This window comes from Trichoplusia ni, chromosome 1 (genome assembly GCF_003590095.1).
Source record: "Trichoplusia ni isolate ovarian cell line Hi5 chromosome 1, tn1, whole genome shotgun sequence".
Lineage (NCBI taxonomy): Eukaryota > Metazoa > Arthropoda > Insecta > Lepidoptera > Noctuidae > Trichoplusia > Trichoplusia ni.
The window spans coordinates 17,813,702-17,833,121 of NC_039478.1; the positions used below are offsets into that span (position 1 = coordinate 17,813,702).

The following is a 19,420-nucleotide window of genomic DNA, read 5'->3' on the forward strand; positions in this document are numbered from 1 at the left end:
TACAGTAGTGAAGTTGTGTCAGATACGTTTGATCAGATTGATTTTTAATTTAGATTTTAATAAATATTGATCCTGAGGTTTCATTCACCTCCCTTTTATTTAGTCTGTGGTCAATGTTCATGTGTGGACACTGACACTAATGACAGAAAATCGATAAACATTTGTCATATTATTCGAGGAGTGAGACTTTATTTTACAAACAAATACGACTTACATCGAATTATAGTATAAGCCCTCGTCCAAAATGGTTATAGCAATAGGGTTTGAAGGGAGCGCTAATAAGCTAGGCGTGGGAATAGTACGAGATGGACAAATAGTAGCCAATTGTAGGAGAACCTACATCACGCCGCCTGGTCAAGGTTAGTTAAGCATATTTTACTTTAAAATACACCTTTAGTAACAATAATCTTACAAAAAAACAACAATTAAATACTAGATATTATCACATGGGTCCATATTTTCCTTGTTGTGTCTGCACGAAGTATAGGCGGGAACCTTAAAGTCGCGAATATTGCTTTGACTGCTTATTTATTTATTTAAAAAAAGGAAGAAAGTTTGCCCGTTAATTTTAACACTTTTCTTATTAGAAAGAAAAATATACTTATATACTCTTTACCTACATTCTACATACCACTAATGGTACTGTTGTATAGTGGTCCTCTATATTTACCCATCTATCTATATGAACTTACAGGCTTCCTACCCAGAGAGACTGCTGAGCATCACCAGCAGAACATCCATGCAGTACTTCGGGAAGCTCTAGACCAGTCTGGGATAACCCCAGACATGATTGACGTGGTTTGCTACACTAAAGGCCCTGGTATGGGCGCTCCGTTGATGGTATGCGCCATTGTCGCTAGAACCTGCGCAAAGTTGTGGAAGAAACCTATTCTAGGAGTCAATCATTGTATTGGACGTATCCTTTTATAAAATTCAAATTTATACCATGTTAAAATGCAAAGAGAACTAGAAAACACACGGTATAATCTTTTTAAATTGATGCTATACAAATAGCACAAAATAAGATTAAATCAATTCAAAAACAATATTGTATAGTGTAAAGGCCTACATCTATTATCATCATGTTCTTAGTACCAAAGTTCTATTCATCATTGTCCAAAAATCAAAAACATTATTCCTTAACATAATAATCAGACATTGAAATGGGTCGCCTCATAACAAATGCTTACAATCCAACAGTTTTATATGTGAGTGGTGGGAACACTCAGATCATAGCATATGACAGAAACAAATACAGGATATTTGGTGAGACTATTGACATTGCTGTAGGCAATTGTTTAGACAGGTAAAATACTTAATTATGTGTGTTTACCTCTGTAGGGTCATTATGTTTCATATCTGACTAAATGCCTCGCGTCGCGAACTCCGGTACAGTCTTAATATACATAAATACTATTGTAAAACATTTTAACTTTTCACACTCTGCCGAAGTTGCCCTAATGCCTGTAGCCTCGTCAATTATAAGCGTTAATACGTAATTCCGTCAGATATGTATCAACCCTTACTCTTTCTAAACAGTAATTGAGATGTCCTAATACAATCTCTTAAAATAGACTTATAAAATTGTGGAAGCGAGACGGTATTTTATGCTATTGTGTGCTGCCGCTTTCACTAAAGCAGCAGTCTTACCTTGAGAGATGGTAGTTTTTGCAAGTTTGTTAAGCTCATTGCAAATAAGGCACTAATGTAGTTATATATAAGTAATTTTTATTTTCGAACTAAGTCATCTGAGTAAATACATCTCTGATATTTTGAGGTTTCTCTTGATGTTCTTAGATTCGCGCGAGTGCTGAAGATGTCCAATGAACCTAGTCCAGGATATAACATTGAGCAGGCTGCTAAAAGAGGAACGAAATATTTTCCACTACCATACTGTGTTAAAGGTAAAACTTCGCTGTTATTACTCTTTTATACTTACCAATGATTTACCCGACGAATGACCGAATATGAGTTACCCTATCATATACTTATGTGGTCCCAGTTCTTACATTTCTGGATAAATAAAAACTTCCAACCACTTTTTAAATTTTTACTTCTCTTCTTTGTGACGGCAATGTTAATGGCGTTGCAGTTGTAAAGTATCACGTTAAGTTGTTCTTTGTGAAATTTCAGGAATGGATGTAAGTTTCTCCGGTATCTTATCTTTCATGGAAGACAGAATAGACGATCTCCTTCAGAAGTTTACTCCTGATGACTTGTGCTATTCGCTTCAAGAAACTGTGTTTGCTATGCTGGTGGAAATTACGGAGCGAGCGATGGCCCATTGCGGCTCTGATGAGGTAAATAATCAAATCGAATGTTGAGAAAATGTATTCTTTTTTCCTGTTCAATCTCGTGTAATACTGCGATCGCGGTTATCAGGTACATGTGGCAGGAAATAAAACCTTCTTACAAGAGTATCAGACAATTCTCAAAAACAAACTTTTTTGTCCTAGAAATCCGCACTCGGCTAATCAAAGTCTATTTGGCACGACCATTTTGTTTTTAGAATTATCTTTGTCCTCCTTGGATAAGTTATTTACCTATTCGTAAATTAAAGGTACGTTTTTAAACATTTATCTTTAAACGTTATATCGTTAATTTTCTTTGTCTTTGTATCTTCAGGTCCTCATAGTCGGCGGTGTAGGCTGCAACGTGCGCTTACAGGAAATGATGGGAGTTATGTGTAAAGAACGAGACGCCAGAGTATTCGCGACTGACGAACGGTTTTGTATCGACAACGGAGTTATGATCGCGTGGGCTGGCGCCTTAGCCCATTCATCTGGAACTAAAATGGACTTCAGTGAATCAACTATCACACAAAGATATAGAACTGATGATGTTGTTATTACGTGGAGAGATTAACTGCCTCAAGGTAGTTACGCCTGGCTTGTATAAGCAAGAACGATACTCCGCAGACTCATACCAAAATGTCATGCTATCATTATCAAGTGGAAAATAGCTACAATAAGACATTTTATAACGTCACACACCTGAGTATCGTTCATGCATACGACTGTACTTTAATGATAATGTTTTAAAACATCGATTTGTTGTCCCATTTTTGGACAAACATCTTCATTACAATTTTCTACTACAAACCAGATGTAATTAGTTATTTATGTCTTATCATACGAATATTTGCGTTATTTGTACTTTAGCTGTAAGTTTTGAAGTCATCAAAATTAAACATTATAATATAATTGTGGTCGTATTTTTTTGCTGTAATATTTATTGGTCACATTTCTCACTTTTACCTTCATACATATATGTACAGTTCTGTGCTAATTCTACAAATCTTGTAGTTAATAAAACAACTATAAAAGTTACAAAACTTTATTGAATCAATCATTATATTTGTTCAAAATAAGGATATCACTGCAAACTCATCGGGAGCAATCACGCAACGAATAACATTACAAACGAGACTAATATAATTATTGCATTCTTTAAAATAAATTATCTCATAACCATATGATTGGACTGAGGAATATTGATAAAACTTAACAAGTAGGTTTTACTTATAATAATAATAAATACTAAAGAAATGCAAACGGTATCGCGACCGCGCGAACTACTTTCTTTATACAGCGACTACTACGACCAAATTTTAATATTACTCCTATTTTAGAACATACATTTCGTTTGAAACATACAGGCGTATATCTTGAGCAAGAAGAAGCTTAGAAAAAAAGCTTAACCGATCAATTACTTGCTACGTCGAATCGAAATTCTCTTCCGTCCATTTCGAGTCGACATAGAGAAATCTACGAGCCAAAAATAAGTAAAATAAGTTTGGCCTACATTTCAAGTTTGACAGTATTTTAAATAGTTGTTTGTTTTATTTGATATGGAACTATCGCGCGATAAACACCTAAGACTAGGCTTACCCCTTTTAAAACTTCCTCACACCATTCAAATAAGTCAGAAATTTCTCAAGCATTATGATCACTAAAATGTAATATATTCTTAGGAGTCTTTTTACAATTACTTTACTTTATTAAAATGTACTTTATTGCTGCCTACTTTATTTAACGTTGGTTAAAAATTCGAACTTATTACCTAAATAGGGTACATATAATTTGCGGCAGTTCCTTAATCCCGTTTTTTCTCACATTTTATTACAATTTTACACATTTGTGACTGCAAGATTTATTCATGAACATTTCTAGTTTAAAATTCGTATAAAGATAAACATGGCTTATAAACAGTATAAAAGAATTGCAGTTTAGACTGCAAATAGTATTATTTTATCAATGACAGTTCAGTAGTTTATCCAGTCAAGGAAAGTAAATCCTTGATTGAGATAGTTTAAAAGATAAAATAAATTAAATTTTAACTAGATGATACAATATGATGAACTGTCTTACAAAAAAATTACATTCATACTTGAATTCCATACATTTTTCTATAAGACTGCCAACCTTTAACATAACCTAAAAAATATATTGAAATGCATTAACAATCCGAATCCTTATAAGCAACAACAAAAAACAAACGAGCTTATGTAAAATAGAACCAGTTGGAACATTATTTGTTCACAGTTTGTACTAAGACCTCATGAAACTTGGAACTTGATATTGCAGCACTTAATAAATGTCTTATGTGTCTCATAAATTATCTGCAATATGTAGGCCAGTGTACACAATGATCCATGTAACCTGAAAATAAAAGAATATATGTTTGTCCATTATTCGTAAGGGAGATAAGAGTTAAAAAAGACATTAAATACCATATAAAATTTGTTTTCAAGGTTTGCTTTGAAAAGTACTTATTTAATCTTTATTGTTTACTATGCAACAAACACAGAAAAGTATTTACTCAAGTTGATTGTATGAATTCTTCACTTACCAAAAATCCAGCAAATGAAGTCATAAATCCTTCTTTAGTTATTTCCCACATACCACCATACTCCTCTTCATCAATGCTTTGGAAATTGTTCACATAAAAGTAAATAACTGCTGCATTTACAATAACAAATCTGAAAGGTCATAACATTTGTTAATCTAGTTAGATTCAAACTTGGGAAATTTAAAAGTATTCTATTTTTTATATATTTTCTTTAGTTTATCAGTGTAGAGCAATGACACTTACAGTAATAAGCCAAGGAATCCCTTCAACGGCAGTAGCCCCCAAAACAGGCCCAAAATAATACCTATAGCTTGACGCATCCAATATATGACGTCAAGGAACTCTTCCTGAAAACGCATGAGACGGCCAATTAGTTATTACAACAGATTTTCATTAACGAATATCGGTAAGTCTCGTGATAAAATGTCTAACCTTGTCTGGCCATTCGGCGTTAGCGACGAGCGCTTTCTTCCACACTGATTCGCAAACTTTTATCTTGTTGCTCCCATCTGAGGATTTGCTTTTATTCGACATAGTGAAATTAGTTAATTTCTGTCAATTTTAATGAATTATTTCGTATGGTTTTTGGAATCAATAAGTCATATCGCAAAAATAGTACACGTCACTGTGACATTGTCAAAACTTGTCAATGACGGTTTTGTTGTTTTTATAATAATAATTGGCCATGTGGCTTTTGACCTATTTTTTTTCATTGGTTTGCAGTTTCATTTTATTATCAAACTAGCAGTTGCCCTCGACTTCGTCCGCGTGGTTAGCAAAACCGTAGTACATAATTTTGTTCTATTGTCAATAGCATTAGCTGCTTACGCAGAAACAAATCTTTCCTCTTTATAATTTAGTATAGACTAATAATGGTTCGAAGATTGCTTAAAAAAGTTGTCCAGCCAACATGTGTTTTGAATTAGCTAGCCGAGTTTAGCTTGTTTATTTTATTTCCCTTATGGATAAGAGGCTAGGACATTTTGAATGCAAAATTTGGTTTATTTATGCGACAAAATATACTTCCATAAACGGTTCTTGTTCACATTTGTTCCAACATAATAGACGCGTTGGTTGGATCGTCAGACAACAAGCAAAACAAGTCGATCAGTTAATATGAAATAATTCATCCATGAACTTTCATGAGCAATGAAGGTTGACCATTGAGGCCAGTTTAGGTTACTGTTTAGGTATATCAGGCTTATAACAAGAAATAAAACAAAACTTAAGTAAAAAAGGTTTAATAAAAAAATACATTTATATTGTAGAAGCAACTCTATTCTTTATCCTGTTGAGTCTTTCTGCTTCCATCTTCTTGGTGATCTCCCAGCACTCCTTGTCGAGAGTATCAAACCCACGAGAGAGGCTGACTAGCCGCGCGAGGACCAGTAGCCTGTGTAAATCGTCGGCCGTCACTGGATTATCCTCGTCCGAATTACTCCGCATTTCTATAAAATCGTCTTCAACAAACTGAAATAAATAAAAACTTTAAGATACAACGCAGTAATAGACGTATTAAGGGTCAAAATGTAATAATTAATTAAAGTAATAATTCGTTAACTCAATTCTACATACAAAACGAAACACTATTGGACACAGAAATGCCGACAACTCGTCGATCAATACTTTTGGTAGTATTTGTGCAGGCAGATATTTCACCAATATTATAAAGACACTTCAATAGCTTAGTAGGCACTACTAAGGGAGAATAACCGTAAGAACGGGAAATAAAAAAGGCTCCTTATAACTAGAAAGTGGTACCTCTGATTTGAAGAATCAATGGCCCACTTGCATGTACACAATTATCTCTTCATCTGCACATTAATTACCTAAACGCATACCATATAAACCCAACTGACCTGTATATCTTCACTTATAGTGTACTTAACAAGCTTAAGACTAGTGAGGTATATCCTAATGATATTCATGATATCCTCCTTTAAGTAGTATGTTGCTGCTTCAATGATAGCATTGAATATTTGTAATGAAGACTCCTCAGGGCGTAGTGGGACGTGGTAGTCACTCTGAAATATAAAAGTTGGTTTAACGAAAGGGTTTGTAATGTTAAATTCTTGTGCTTTTTGTGTAAATGACCACTGCTAGGATAAGTCAATCTTGAGAAAAGATAGCTTCGTTGGCTATTTTCACTTATAAACGAACTTAATTTCGAATGCTTAGTACTTGCGACATAGTGTATAAGTTTGTAAAGGTAATTTTTATCTAGTGTAGTATTTGTACAAATGTATGTATATGTTGGTAAACCTAGAAAGTTCCTAATCATATCTAGAATTCAGACTGATAAGGAAATCAATTCAAAATTACAATGACCCATTAAGAATGCTCATAAAATGAACAACATTTTACGATCCTGTTTGCGTCTGTATCTGAGTTACGTAAGTGAACTGGAAAACATTGAAAATGTGAAACAACAAAAATAATAAAGATTTTGATTTTGCAAAAAGTATGTCATACTTAAAATCGTTATACTATCTGTATATATTGGCTACATATAAAAAATGATCGATGACACACAAACACTAGCCTTTGTGTTTAAACTATCTACATACCAACTTTCGTCCAAATCTCTTCAGTGAAAGTGGTTCAAACATCCATACAAACTTTCGCGTTTTTAATATTGGCAGGATTCAACTCATTTATGCATATGCTTCTGTTCCTAATTATTTCTGTACACTTTGGAAAGAGTGCATCAATTTTGCCAAAAATTGCTATAGAGATAACTGAATCGCTGCATTAACTCTGAATTTAACCGCGCCGTTATCGTCACAGCAAGTTTATAATATACAATATAATTATATTCAAGAACTTACCGGTAACAAGGATTTTCCTTCCGATAGTACTAAAACAGAGACATCAGAATCAAACTCCATTTTGTAATACTTGAAGTCATATTCCACTTTTTGAGTCATGATCATGTTGCCTAAGGCCGCGACGTTGTTCACTCCCGTGGCATCTAGGCGTCCTTGTTCCATTTTAGTTTCATCTAATACTAAGTGAGTGTCTTTACTCAGCTGTAGCACTCCACTGGTTAAGCGGTTGCATTCATAATCTTTTCTGTAAAATTATAAAAATTTATATAAATACCTTGTTTGTAAATTTTTGGCTAAACGAATAAGTGGTACCATTGTTCTCCACTGGAATTGATAGGGAGTTGATACAAACCAAAATTAAACCTTTAAAGAAGTAGAGGTTGGCATATAAAATTTATATTTATATTAGGATCGTAAAATTTTATAATTTATTTTCGAATTATTTATACTACAAAGAACTAATGTAGCATCAATGGTAATGATTAGCAAACATGTTTCATTTAGAAATAGAAGTTTAATAAAGATCTAATCAAAAGTACTTACTTAGGCAATAAACTGAGTGTATTCATGTTTTCTATTGTGAGAGGCAAGTAATAGCTTTTTGTAACAAACTGCTTGATGATCTCGTACAACTGTTTGGCGTAGTTCGGGTATTTCTGTATCGGTAAGTTGGATAGATTGAGACAGAACTGGCCGAGCGCTAGTGTTTCTTGACGTAAGTATCTGAAAAGATCAAAAACATGTAAGAAGTATATCTAGTAATAGGGAAAAAGTATCGTATTTTTTAAACATTTTCTAAGGTCGTCTTTTGCTTTACAGAAGTAAAAAACCTATGGTCATAGTTTACAAATTTGTTTATTAATATTGGTTGTCCAATAAAAATAAGTAAACAGACAAAAATAATAGTTTATAATTGAATTCTGTATGTAATAAAACCGTTGCCGATCCGAGAAAAGTCAACGACTACACGGCAATCTATGACTTATTGATTTACGAATTTTACGATATGTTGCGTTTTAATAAATCATCAAATAAAATAGGAAGCATACTTACACACAAGCAATGAGATGGCATATCAAATATTCGGCGGCCAGTTTATCTCCAAGTAATAATTCAGTCAGAGCTTTTAACAAATGTTCTCGAGCTGAATTGGCTTCTTTTAATACTGCACCTGTTATTAAAACAACACTTAAATACAACATCCAACAACACAAGACCAACTCTGATTAACTTACTCATATGGATAATATTACTGGCCATTATAACAGTTTTTAAAGAAATGATTAAAATATTTTCAAACAACTTCAAATAAGAAGAGGAAATCAATATGTCAGTTTTTCAGTTTCTTTACACTTTTTGGTTAAGGTAATATAATAAGCTTTCGTATCGGACATGCGCGGCTGGTCAAATACCGCGCGTTAAGCACCTTAATAAATCTAAAATGCTAGGATTTTTAGGCATTATGTTTTCTTTGCATAGCACTTCATTCAAAAAAAAAATTATCATTTTTAAGATAAATATTACCTTGATCAAAGCTCTTGACCAATGGGTTGCAGTGCTCCAGTTTCTTAACATAAACTGCATGTAATCTAGGCACTAAGCTTGGTGGGGGATTATGTGTGATAGTCTCAACTTCTGTCTCAGTCTGTGGATCTGGTAATGGATCCTTTTCAGGCTGGAACTCTCCAGATAAAGCAGGGTCCACAGATAGGAAGCCTACAACTTCTATCATATCATTCAGTTTAAGATTTTCATTGTCATCATAAATCTAGAAAAGATAATTTAAGTGTAAGGATTTATTACAATTAAGAGTAGGTTAAAAGAAAAGTTATTTATGGAAAAAGGACAAATAGGCATACAGCAGAAGATCACATTTAATTAAAAATATTAATTACATGTATAATGCCATAATTAATCACTATAAAAAAATATTGATCATAATATAAATTGTAAATATAAATCATAATGTTAAAAATATGCACTTTGAGTACATAGTGCTAAAAAAAGTATGCCTTGAATCTGAAGCGCATTATAAGTAGATGGTTACCAATAAGAAATGAATAAAACTGATAGATTCCTATCTCACCTTAACAATACAGGATTTGCTTGGTGTATCAGGCAGAGGAAAGTTCAACAAATGTTCTCTAGATACCACATTAGCAGGGGCATCACTCTTCTCTGTCACTTTCCGTTCTTTATTACCAACTTCTTCAACAACTTCCATGGAATCAGATTCTTCCTCTGCCTCTTCATAACTTCGTTTTAATTTTGTATCTTGGTTGAGCCGTTTTGATGAGTTTGGCTGTTGTTCTAAATGCTTCAAGTAGTTCTGTTTGTCTTCCACCTGTTGGGCCCAGTCACTGAGGCCTGGCATTGATACAACTACCATGGTCTGACGCTGAGAGCTCTTCAAGTTTTCTGTGTAGTTTATTTTTTCATTTTCCTGCAGTTTTATGATCATTGATAGAATAAAAATATTCTGAAGTTTTAATATACACGAAACATCTACCTTTACTAACTTACAGTGTTTTCAGTTTTTGTGCAAAAAGATTACTCTATTTGCCTGTTTAATTTAATAATAAATCTTTCAAATAATTTAAAAAGATAAATATTAATAATAAAAGAACAACATATTTAACTGTTAATTCATGATTAGTGATTAGCATGTTATCAAGTTTAATAATAATACTTACCAAAATATGTGCAGTATCCCTATACTTCCCACTTTTATTTTTAATCTCATTTGTATTTGTATTCAGCACTTCAAACTGTTCAAAATAGAACTCAGGATTGTGCATATCCTGGATCATCCCCTTAAAACGTACCAAAGTGCTATCCGGCAAATTCAAGGAGGCATTTGAATTGATTAAAGGTATCTAAAAGCAAAACAGTAAGGTTAAGTTAAGGTCAAACAAAGAATGAAAACAAAACTCTTATGAAATAAATTCCTGTATTCAATTCCTTACCTGAAATAAATTAGGCAGTTTTAATAACTTCTCTTTCCATGTTTCTTCATTAGCCATCCATAAATCAGGGGTTACAGTTTCAAAATCTACCATCAGATCATGCATTTTCAAATCGTTATGGCACTAGCAGTACTAGCACTCACGTAAAATTTGCTGAATTGAGAACTTTTTATTTGAGTTATTGTATATTATATTTATTTAGTATGTTATAACGTAAATTACTTTAATAAAATTAATAACTATAATACGGTTGAACGTTGTCTCAGATTTTACTAAGAATTGACAGCGCGCGAATTCGCTGGGCGAATAAATATTAAATAGGATTTTTTTTACGTATCTCCTTTCTGATTTTCACAGATTATAAAACTTGGAACGAGACAGCTTATTTTGATTGAGGGCTTGCGGAACTGCGAAACTGTTCAAGATTTTATTGGAGTTGACCGTTTCGTCCGTCCGTCATTAATAAGCTGCAAATATAACAGAAATTCATATATTTCTTTGGTCATATTAAATTCTTGCACACACTCCTTATAATTTTGACCGGTGGTAATACCAGAATTAACTTGGTTTTGGTTTAGTTTGACTTTGACAGCTATACTTTAGCTTGTTTGCGGCGTCGGTGTGTAGGTGTTGGAGTTTTTTTCAATTTGCTTTGCCTATATTACTGATTTTTACTTATTCGTAATACTGCAGTAGATTTGGAATAACATCTCAGTATTCTCAGTCATCTAAGTTAAATTCTACAGGGAATCTATTTACCGCGTTCGCGTGTAATATTATTAAGCGTCGTTGAAGCTACCTTCAAATACTCCAAAATGAGTAAGTATTTTGCTATAATAATTTTATCTTGATTAATTAATGCGATAAGGTACTCAGAATACAATTCATTTTTCATCTTATATGATAGAAATTGCAAATTATTTATCGTATGAAACAAATACAGGTAACCTCAAAAACATCAGTATTGCTAGTGTCAAGTCCGATATTAAAAAATGGTAATTATTGGTAATATCATTAACAACATTTTTTTTACAGCGATGGATATCAGACCCAACCACACAATATACATCAACAATCTCAATGAAAAAATAAAAAAGGAGGAGTTGAAAAAATCTTTATACGCCATATTCTCGCAGTTTGGTCAAATATTGGATATTGTGGCATTAAAAACACTGAAGATGAGAGGCCAAGCTTTCGTTATTTTTAAGGAAATATCCAGTGCAACAGTCGCACTAAGAAGCATGCAGGGATTCCCATTTTATGACAAACCAATGGTCGGTGCTCAAACTTATTATATGCATTTACTCTGAATGTGATCGTAACAATCTTCTAATTTAATTTGTGTTATTATTACTTTGCAGAGAATCCAGTACTCAAAAACAGACAGTGATGTCATTGCAAAAGTTAAAGGCACCTTCCAAGAGAGACCAAAGAGACCGAAAATGCCAAAGGGTCTTGATGACAGCAGGAAGAAGAAGAACAAGGATGCCAACCGCCCTGGCATGCATGTTGGTCCAGCTGGCATGTTGAACAATGTGAATGCTGAGCAGCCACCCAACCAGATCCTGTTCTTGACCAATCTGCCGGATGAAACTTCAGAGATGATGTTGTCCATGTTGTTTAACCAGTAAGTCAATCAATTTATCATCAATGAAATTTGCATCATATTTAAAAGTTTACAGGACAGTCAACATGAGGAAAGGAAATAATTTAATTCCAAATGCTTTATCGTAGCTTAACTTATTAACCTTTGTACTTGTTTCAGGTTCCCTGGCTTCAAAGAGGTGCGTCTTGTACCCAACAGACATGACATTGCCTTTGTTGAGTTTGCAAATGAAATGCAATCAGCAGCTGCAAAAGAAGCTCTGCAAGGATTCAAGATCACACCTACTCATGCTATGAAGATAACTTTCGCCAAAAAATAATGTAATTAGAATAGTACTAAAAGTATAAATAAATTTTAAGTATTTTGAGACCTGTTTTGAGCATTGCACTTAGCCTTAACAGCTCTCCTTGGCTGTGATATCGTTTAAGACTTCTTACGTCTTTTACTTACCTTCACCGGCTACACCCACTTCATAACTCATACTCCAAAAGACCTTTTCTTTGAAACAATTTATTTAAGAACCTTGGCAACATTGAGCCACAAAATAAATAAAATAGGTTACCACGCCAAAATGTGTCGCGGGTTAGATGCCCGCATAGGACAAACGTTTGGGTAACCCATGTCTTTTTGGATGTTTGATTACTTTTGTGATAATTTCCTATTGTGGGAGTGGTTTTTATAAACTAAAGCAAAATATAATCAAGGATCATGTGTGATCATTAATCGAAAATCTACCATTTCTTGGAAGAAAACTTAAAAATCAGAATGGCAACTTCATTAGTATTACACGGTCAAGTTGAGGAGGTAGTCGTTTTATGTTAGAAAGAGATATGCCTAGTCAAACAGTCGTTGGGTAAACGAGATGCATAGTTATGAATGAGATCATTGAATAAAATAGTGTCATGTATTATTTTTGGTGATTCCGTGATTGCGAAACTGTCAAACAGCTCGTAAAGCAGTTGAAACGATTTCATTTATTTTCTAAATTATCCACTGTTTATTTTTGTTTGTTGACTCATTGTTCCAATTCCTTACAAGTGCCTTCGAAATACTTTACAATTTGTTAAGTTTGAAGTTGTGTATTCAGTGATTTTGGTGTCAAAACATGGAAGATATATTTCAGTGGTGTAGAGAAGGAAATGCATTACAGGTGCGAGTTTGGCTCGATGATACCGAACATGATATGAACCAGGGGTGAGTTGTGTGTATTTGCATTTTACTTATTCATTAATTAACCAGATGGGACGTCCAATTCCCCCGTATATGGCATTGAGAGTACACGCCCACAATGTAGTCATGGCCTAGTAATATGCGTCAGATGTGTACAAAAATAAGAATTGTCTGAGGCTATGACAGCAGGTATACGACCTTCTCGGTAATTTTATTAATTAAAAACTCGATCATCATGTAGAATTTGGGCAAAAGTAATACAAATTTTGCTTTTAATTGGTCTTAATTATAAACTCTTGTTGCATCTTTCTGATATAATGCTGTCTTTTCCTGTTACTCTTGTGATAACTACATTAGTTTAACTGTAAGTTTCCTTAAATCAGAGGTAATGTTTTATAAATAGGTAACAATATCTGGATATTCAATACAACTGTGTCTGAGATACACGGACACATATAGTTACCCCCTTTAGCACAGCTTCTGCTATCTGAAGCTGCCTATTATATTGTCTTATACTAATACATATTATAAACAAGTCAGTTATGCTTGCTTAATAAAAAATATGCTTGTATTTTTTTGTTGAATATTAGCATTGAACAAAATTTCAATTTATCCATACAGAAATAATCACAGTAATAAAACTCTTTCTTTTACAATACCAAATACATTGTAGTCATTAAAATAACCATTTAACTTTCATTCTCTATTGCTATTTCGATGTTACAGGCAAACTGTGAACTGAACCATAACACCTGTATAAATCTCTTTTGTTTTGGAAGTTTATCTACGATAATTTAAGTTATATGATTTATTTACAAGACTCTCCTTCCAAATCTCTATCCTCTTGTCTGATTTTGCAAATTGTATCAAGACATAACTTCCATTTTCTTTCAGTGATGACCATGGCTTCAGTCCACTCCACTGGGCCTGTAAGGAAGGTCACATCAAGATTGTTGAAATGCTCATCCGCCGAGGTGCTCGCATCAATGTCACTAATATGGGAGATGATACTCCATTGCATTTGGCAGCTGCACATGGTCATAGGCCTATTGTACAGTTGGTAAGATTAAGTCAATCTTTTTATTTGACTCATAAGAAACATCTTACAAGTCTACTTAAATTTGATTAAGCATTTATCACTGTCACATAAAACAAAAATTGTAGAAATAAGTATTTTTTTAAAGTCTTCCACATTTAATGTGATACATAAATTATTTTAGAATATATTCTTGGCTTATAATCCCATAAAATAGTCATAATAATCCAATAAACTTTGCCTTAATAATAGGTGTTTTCCAAGGCAGTACAATAGGCCCTTTACATTATCAATAAGCTCAGCTGCAGTTTGAGTAAACAGACCAAAAACAAATCGCCTGTTTCTTTACAGTTGCTACAAAACCGTGTGGACGTTAACTTTACGAATGAGCATGGTAACTCGCCACTCCACTACGCCTGTTTCTGGGGGTACAGTGCTATTGCTGAAGACTTGGTACTAGCTGGTGCACTTGTGTCTCTTGCCAACAAGGATGGTGATACTCCACTGGATAAAACAAGGGGACAACTTATACAGAGGTACATACTTTTCCGAAGTCTTTAAATCTGATGGCAATTGGCCGCGAACGACATGCAACCATTGAAATTAGATGATTCGGTTTACGATGTATGGAGTTGCATTCACATTCCTTCCATTTTTTGTAAACTTAATTTGTCATGTCGATATAACACATAACATGCTCTTTAGAGTCCTTATAAGAGGTTCCACAAAATAAAGTCAAATTCATAGCATTTCCTCTATACCTACAGGTTACATGAACTAGCTACCCAACAAGGGCAGGACTTGAAGAAGATCCAATTCAAAGATCAGTCATGGTTGGGCTTAAAGACCAGGAGCAGGGATGCAACTCTCTCTCGTCACAAGGGCATCAACATAAACGAACTGTCCTTACATACGAGGATTGCTGTTACTCCATCAGGTATGTGATTATACTTTACTTGTTCTTGTCTCTTTGACTATTTTGTGTCTTGCATTGCTTTTCACCTTACGACCTCTCGTCTTACGTTACAAAGTCATAGTCTTCAGACTTCGCATATTTCACTAGGTTATGTATTAATGTACCTTCAATAGTATATATTTTATCCGCTCGTTGACGTAATAGTTCGTAGTTCATTTGAAAAGCGTCATTATGGGTAATCATTTACATGATATGAGTCATCGAATAAGTAACCTACTACTATAGAACTCGATTCTGAATATTTAGTTTATTTATCCTGATTTCCTTATTTTTTTTGAAATTCATGTGGTTTTTGGCACGTCCAAAATAGTAATTTGTGTTCATGTATAATAACAGAAATGTAGTCATTTTCAAAATTTTTGTCTTTGTAAAATCATGGACATCATCACATGAAAATGCCGATTCATATCTAATCTAGGGACCTAATCTAGTAGTAGTCTAGCGAAACTGGGAACATACAAAGTCTGTTAAAATCGTTATTCCAAAGAAGACTTTGGAATTTCTCGTCGTTGGGCAAAAATAACTTATAAATAAGAGATCTAATTTCTCCACAGGTGAGACATGGCGCGGCAGGTGGCAGAAGAACGACATCGTGGCGAAGATCCTGGCCGTGCGTGAGTGTACGCCGCGCATACAGCGAGACTTCAACGAGGAGTTCCCCAAGCTCAGGATATTCTCGCATCCCAATATACTGCCGGTTGTGAGTATCATGTAGAAATAGCAATAGTGTTTTGTCTGACACATAATGTTTGATAGTATTTAGTGTATGTCTGGAAGAATTTAATGGTTTGATGAAGTAATTCGGAAGGTTCAAGGACATCTGGCTTCAGTTCCAAAAGATAATTTGATAGAAAATACTTAAGTTCACTATGTAAGTTCTGAGGTGATAAAAAACTATTGGTAGGTACAGTTGAGGCTTAGCTGTTTTAGTCCAGTCAAATTATCCCTTTAAAACTGCTTTGGTGGCGAGTGAACAACAAATGTATTGTTACTGTGTACTTGCGTGTCGTGTTACGTGTACCTGTTTCGGCGGCAGGTGGGCTGCTGCGTGTCGCCGCCGTCGCTGGTGGTGACGTCGCAGTACATGTCGTGGGGCTCGCTGCACGCGCTGCTGCACGGCGGCGCGGCGGGCGGCGCGCTGGTGCTGGACGCCAGCGCCGCCACGCGCCTCGCGCACGACGTGGCCCGCGCCATGCGCTACCTGCACACGCTGCAGCGGGACAAGCAGCTGCCCACGTACCATCTCAACAGCAAGCATATTATGGTGAGCCGCCGTACTCATACGTGATAGATGTCAACAACGGACAGTACCATGCAAACGGTGTGCGGAGACGATCCTGCCCGTTATGAGAAACAATTTTCATTAATGTTTTAAAATCTTTAAGGTATCTTAAAATTTTTGGAAGTTTCTACAAACTGTGTAGGTTTTCTAAAATCCTCCGGGAAAAAAATCAGATCAGAGTTTCCAATACGCAAAAAATCGGAAACTAAAAAAATCGCAACTTTTTAGTATTACGCAAATAGAATTTTATTTTTCTCGAGAAACCTACAAAAAAAGTATATTTTCAGATCGACGAAGACTTAACAGCCCGCATCAACATGGCGGACTCTAAGTTCTCATTCCAAGAGAAGGGTCGCCTGTACGCGCCGGCGTGGATGGCGCCAGAGGCACTGCAGAAGCCGCCGGCTAAGCGGAACCTGGAGGCTGCTGATATGTGGAGCTTCGCTATACTGCTGTGGGAACTTGCCACCAGAGAGGTACGTAATTGATTTGCATTGGTTCGAGACCTACCATATTATCCAATTTATATATTTTTGATAACTACTATATTTATAGGATGTGACAAAGTGTGACATTCACTTAAAAAAAAAACAGCTTTAAAGAGCAATTTAAATAGTGTCATCACACAAATGTAATTTAGTGGTAATATAATCGCATTTCTCTACAGATTCCTTTCGCCGACCTCTCTCCGATGGAATGCGGCATGAAGATAGCGCTGGAAGGTCTCCGCGTGACGATCCCCCCGGGCATCTCCCCACACATCGCCAAACTGATAAAGATCTGCATGAATGAAGACCCCGGCAAACGACCCACCTTCGAAATGGTCATACCCATTCTAGAGAAAATGAAACGCTGAAGAATATTCATACGAAATTTCTATATGTTGTGAAAAACGCTGGATATACAATACAATCAAGTCAAAACTAAAGGTAATTTAAGTTTATATTTATACATTTAAAAGTTAAGTGGTCTTGGAATAACGCAAAATAGTTATTAGATACAATTTATTGAAAAAGTACATGATTTTCTAATCTACGCAATAAACTCACGAGATCACTTAATTTTTAATAAAGAAGATTATAAAATCTGGTATACATTGTTGGAATAAATAAATGTATTTATGTAATATGAAATGCTTTCAGTAAATTTATGTCAATTGTTGTTAGTGAAATCATAAAATATGCTTCCAACATAATGTCGTATCATATGATTTCTCATTGCCAATGAGTGAAGAATGTACAAAACAATGAATAAATTCAGTAGGTGCCATCCAAATAAAATTAAGATCTAACTTCCTAATCATAACATAAAATTCACCGTAACTTATTTTTATATTTTTTCTAAAATTATTTTTAAACGTACTTTGCACATTGCACTATAACTCTGCAATAACTTTGCTTGAATAGTGCAGTGTGTTTTGTCATTTCTTATGATTATTTAAAACTATATGATTAAAACTAAAATCTTTTTTAACTGCCAGTATTGTAAGTGTTGTTTAGTACTTAGGTTGTGTTTTAATAATACTGACTTATTTTTTTGCGCAAAATTATTTAAATAAAATATTTGTATGGTTAAGAAATGTATTTGCTATGTATTTAAATCGGTGCTAAAGAACTTATGAATCAAATGAAATATACCATATATGAAATAGTTTTAAGAAACTGGCCTACCAATATTTTTGTAAAGAAACTGTTATTTTTCTTTTCATAAATATTGATTGTCCTTACAAAACAATATTTTTTATATTTTTACCTGACAAGAGAATCTTGCCTTGGAATTTTGATTCATTCGTTTTTATTATTTAATTGTTGTATTTATGTCAAGCTCCTGCATTGAAAATCATTTTTTTTTAATTAATTGACAAAATAGTACTAAACCTAGTACTTTTAAGATTTCTGCTTTCTTGAAACAGATGTGCCTTTATATATCTATCATCATTAAATCATAGAATCTCTGTTAATAATGTGCAATTTGTATCTTTGAGATTAATACTTGTAATATTGCATCTTTATGTAGTAAAACTAATTGTGTTAATGCTATCGTGAAATAGATGTGCCTTATAAACCGGCCAAATAACATTATTTGCCTTATGACAATGTAATGTAAACTAAGTGTAGATTTATAAATATTTTTGATGACGAATCAATGTTACAACTTTCATAAAGTTGTTTAATATACTAACGATTTAGTAATAATTATTTTGTTTGTTTATTTATTACCCTTGTCTATCCCTATACCATATGCCCTTTACATAATTGTCCATTACTGTAGTAATTTCTTAGTTGAATCAGTAAGTAATCCGGGGGCCTAGCACTAGGTCGGAAAGTAATAATATTACGTGGGTGGGAGAGTTACCGCTCCACACCGTGTATTGAGCTATTGCGCTCCTACAATCTTAACAATATTATTTTAGTGGTTGAAGATAATCTTGTCAGAAAGCCTTGACAAACTTCAAAAAAATTTGTTGTTTTCGTTGCACTCGGATAAAAAGCCTTTGTTCTAGATCTGCTAAAAGAGTGAATGATATTTGATTTTAGTGGGACGGCGTTTCGTCCCTTGCTACGATGTTTAGCATAACAATACACACTTGTGTTTAGAAGTGTCATCAGTGTGACAGTGTCATAGAAACATACCGAGTCGAATGTTATTTTACTTTATTAATCGTAATAAAAACAAAAGTGCAATGAAATACTTGTAACAACGAC

General features: G+C 34.2%; 5 protein-coding genes across 5 annotated transcripts; 3 read left to right on the forward strand and 2 right to left on the reverse strand.

Moving 5' to 3' along the window:
• The first annotated feature begins 136 nt into the window (after positions 1–136).
• Positions 137–3,204, forward strand: LOC113497712 (probable tRNA N6-adenosine threonylcarbamoyltransferase). The gene is made up of 6 exons (XM_026877403.1): positions 137–359; positions 695–916; positions 1,156–1,306; positions 1,798–1,904; positions 2,134–2,300; positions 2,626–3,204. The coding sequence occupies exons 1-6, from the start codon at positions 245–247 to the stop codon at positions 2,863–2,865; spliced, it is 1,002 nt and encodes a 333-aa protein (XP_026733204.1). The 5' UTR covers positions 137–244; the 3' UTR covers positions 2,866–3,204.
• Positions 3,205–3,322: 118 nt separating this feature from the next.
• LOC113497728 (uncharacterized protein RAB5IF homolog) lies at positions 3,323–5,487 on the reverse strand. The gene is made up of 4 exons (XM_026877426.1): positions 5,284–5,487; positions 5,095–5,198; positions 4,852–4,981; positions 3,323–4,661 (listed from the first exon to the last, which is right to left on the reverse strand). Exons 1-4 carry the CDS (start codon positions 5,383–5,385, stop codon positions 4,611–4,613), a joined length of 387 nt encoding a protein of 128 aa, XP_026733227.1. The 5' UTR covers positions 5,386–5,487; the 3' UTR covers positions 3,323–4,610.
• Positions 5,488–6,076: 589 nt separating this feature from the next.
• On the reverse strand, positions 6,077–11,051 carry LOC113497739 (mini-chromosome maintenance complex-binding protein-like). Its single transcript, XM_026877436.1, has 9 exons — positions 10,646–11,051; positions 10,373–10,555; positions 9,766–10,122; positions 9,204–9,447; positions 8,733–8,850; positions 8,223–8,402; positions 7,680–7,923; positions 6,711–6,875; positions 6,077–6,321 (listed from the first exon to the last, which is right to left on the reverse strand). The coding sequence occupies exons 1-9, from the start codon at positions 10,748–10,750 to the stop codon at positions 6,109–6,111; spliced, it is 1,809 nt and encodes a 602-aa protein (XP_026733237.1). The 5' UTR covers positions 10,751–11,051; the 3' UTR covers positions 6,077–6,108.
• A 169-nt stretch (positions 11,052–11,220) lies between these two features.
• On the forward strand, positions 11,221–12,683 carry LOC113497748 (U1 small nuclear ribonucleoprotein A). The gene is made up of 4 exons (XM_026877449.1): positions 11,221–11,464; positions 11,681–11,919; positions 12,007–12,272; positions 12,411–12,683. Exons 1-4 carry the CDS (start codon positions 11,461–11,463, stop codon positions 12,568–12,570), a joined length of 669 nt encoding a protein of 222 aa, XP_026733250.1. The 5' UTR covers positions 11,221–11,460; the 3' UTR covers positions 12,571–12,683.
• A 476-nt stretch (positions 12,684–13,159) lies between these two features.
• On the forward strand, positions 13,160–18,911 carry LOC113497766 (integrin-linked protein kinase). Its single transcript, XM_026877473.1, has 8 exons — positions 13,160–13,445; positions 14,316–14,481; positions 14,809–14,993; positions 15,225–15,394; positions 15,988–16,133; positions 16,470–16,697; positions 17,003–17,191; positions 17,383–18,911. The coding sequence occupies exons 1-8, from the start codon at positions 13,357–13,359 to the stop codon at positions 17,569–17,571; spliced, it is 1,362 nt and encodes a 453-aa protein (XP_026733274.1). The 5' UTR covers positions 13,160–13,356; the 3' UTR covers positions 17,572–18,911.
• The last annotated feature ends 509 nt before the right edge of the window (positions 18,912–19,420 follow it).

What these genes read in the sequence shown, in the direction of transcription:
- LOC113497766 (XM_026877473.1), top strand. Translation starts at nt 13,357, where the DNA reads ATGGAAGATATATTTCAGTGGTGTAGAGAAGGAAATGCATTACAGGTG. An exon ending in ATAGGCCTATTGTACAGTTG is followed by an intron (nt 14,482 to 14,808) that starts GTAAGATTAAGT and finishes GTTTCTTTACAG; the next exon opens with TTGCTACAAAACCGTGTGGA. An exon ending in GATTGCTGTTACTCCATCAG is followed by an intron (nt 15,395 to 15,987) that starts GTATGTGATTAT and finishes ATTTCTCCACAG; the next exon opens with GTGAGACATGGCGCGGCAGG.
- LOC113497728 (XM_026877426.1), bottom strand. Translation starts at nt 5,385, where the DNA reads ATGTCGAATAAAAGCAAATCCTCAGATGGGAGCAACAAGATAAAAGTT. An exon ending in ACGCCGAATGGCCAGACAAG is followed by an intron (nt 5,199 to 5,283) that starts GTTAGACATTTT and finishes ATGCGTTTTCAG; the next exon opens with GAAGAGTTCCTTGACGTCAT. An exon ending in GGATTCCTTGGCTTATTACT is followed by an intron (nt 4,982 to 5,094) that starts GTAAGTGTCATT and finishes ATGACCTTTCAG; the next exon opens with ATTTGTTATTGTAAATGCAG.
- LOC113497739 (XM_026877436.1), bottom strand. Translation starts at nt 10,750, where the DNA reads ATGCATGATCTGATGGTAGATTTTGAAACTGTAACCCCTGATTTATGG. An exon ending in GGGATACTGCACATATTTTG is followed by an intron (nt 10,123 to 10,372) that starts GTAAGTATTATT and finishes ATAAAACTGCAG; the next exon opens with GAAAATGAAAAAATAAACTA. An exon ending in GGTCAAGAGCTTTGATCAAG is followed by an intron (nt 8,851 to 9,203) that starts GTAATATTTATC and finishes TTTTAATAACAG; the next exon opens with GTGCAGTATTAAAAGAAGCC.
- LOC113497748 (XM_026877449.1), top strand. An exon ending in CATTTTATGACAAACCAATG is followed by an intron (nt 11,920 to 12,006) that starts GTCGGTGCTCAA and finishes ATTACTTTGCAG; the next exon opens with AGAATCCAGTACTCAAAAAC. An exon ending in TTGTCCATGTTGTTTAACCA is followed by an intron (nt 12,273 to 12,410) that starts GTAAGTCAATCA and finishes TACTTGTTTCAG; the next exon opens with GTTCCCTGGCTTCAAAGAGG.
- LOC113497712 (XM_026877403.1), top strand. Translation starts at nt 245, where the DNA reads ATGGTTATAGCAATAGGGTTTGAAGGGAGCGCTAATAAGCTAGGCGTG. An exon ending in GTAGGCAATTGTTTAGACAG is followed by an intron (nt 1,307 to 1,797) that starts GTAAAATACTTA and finishes TGATGTTCTTAG; the next exon opens with ATTCGCGCGAGTGCTGAAGA. An exon ending in CCCATTGCGGCTCTGATGAG is followed by an intron (nt 2,301 to 2,625) that starts GTAAATAATCAA and finishes TTGTATCTTCAG; the next exon opens with GTCCTCATAGTCGGCGGTGT.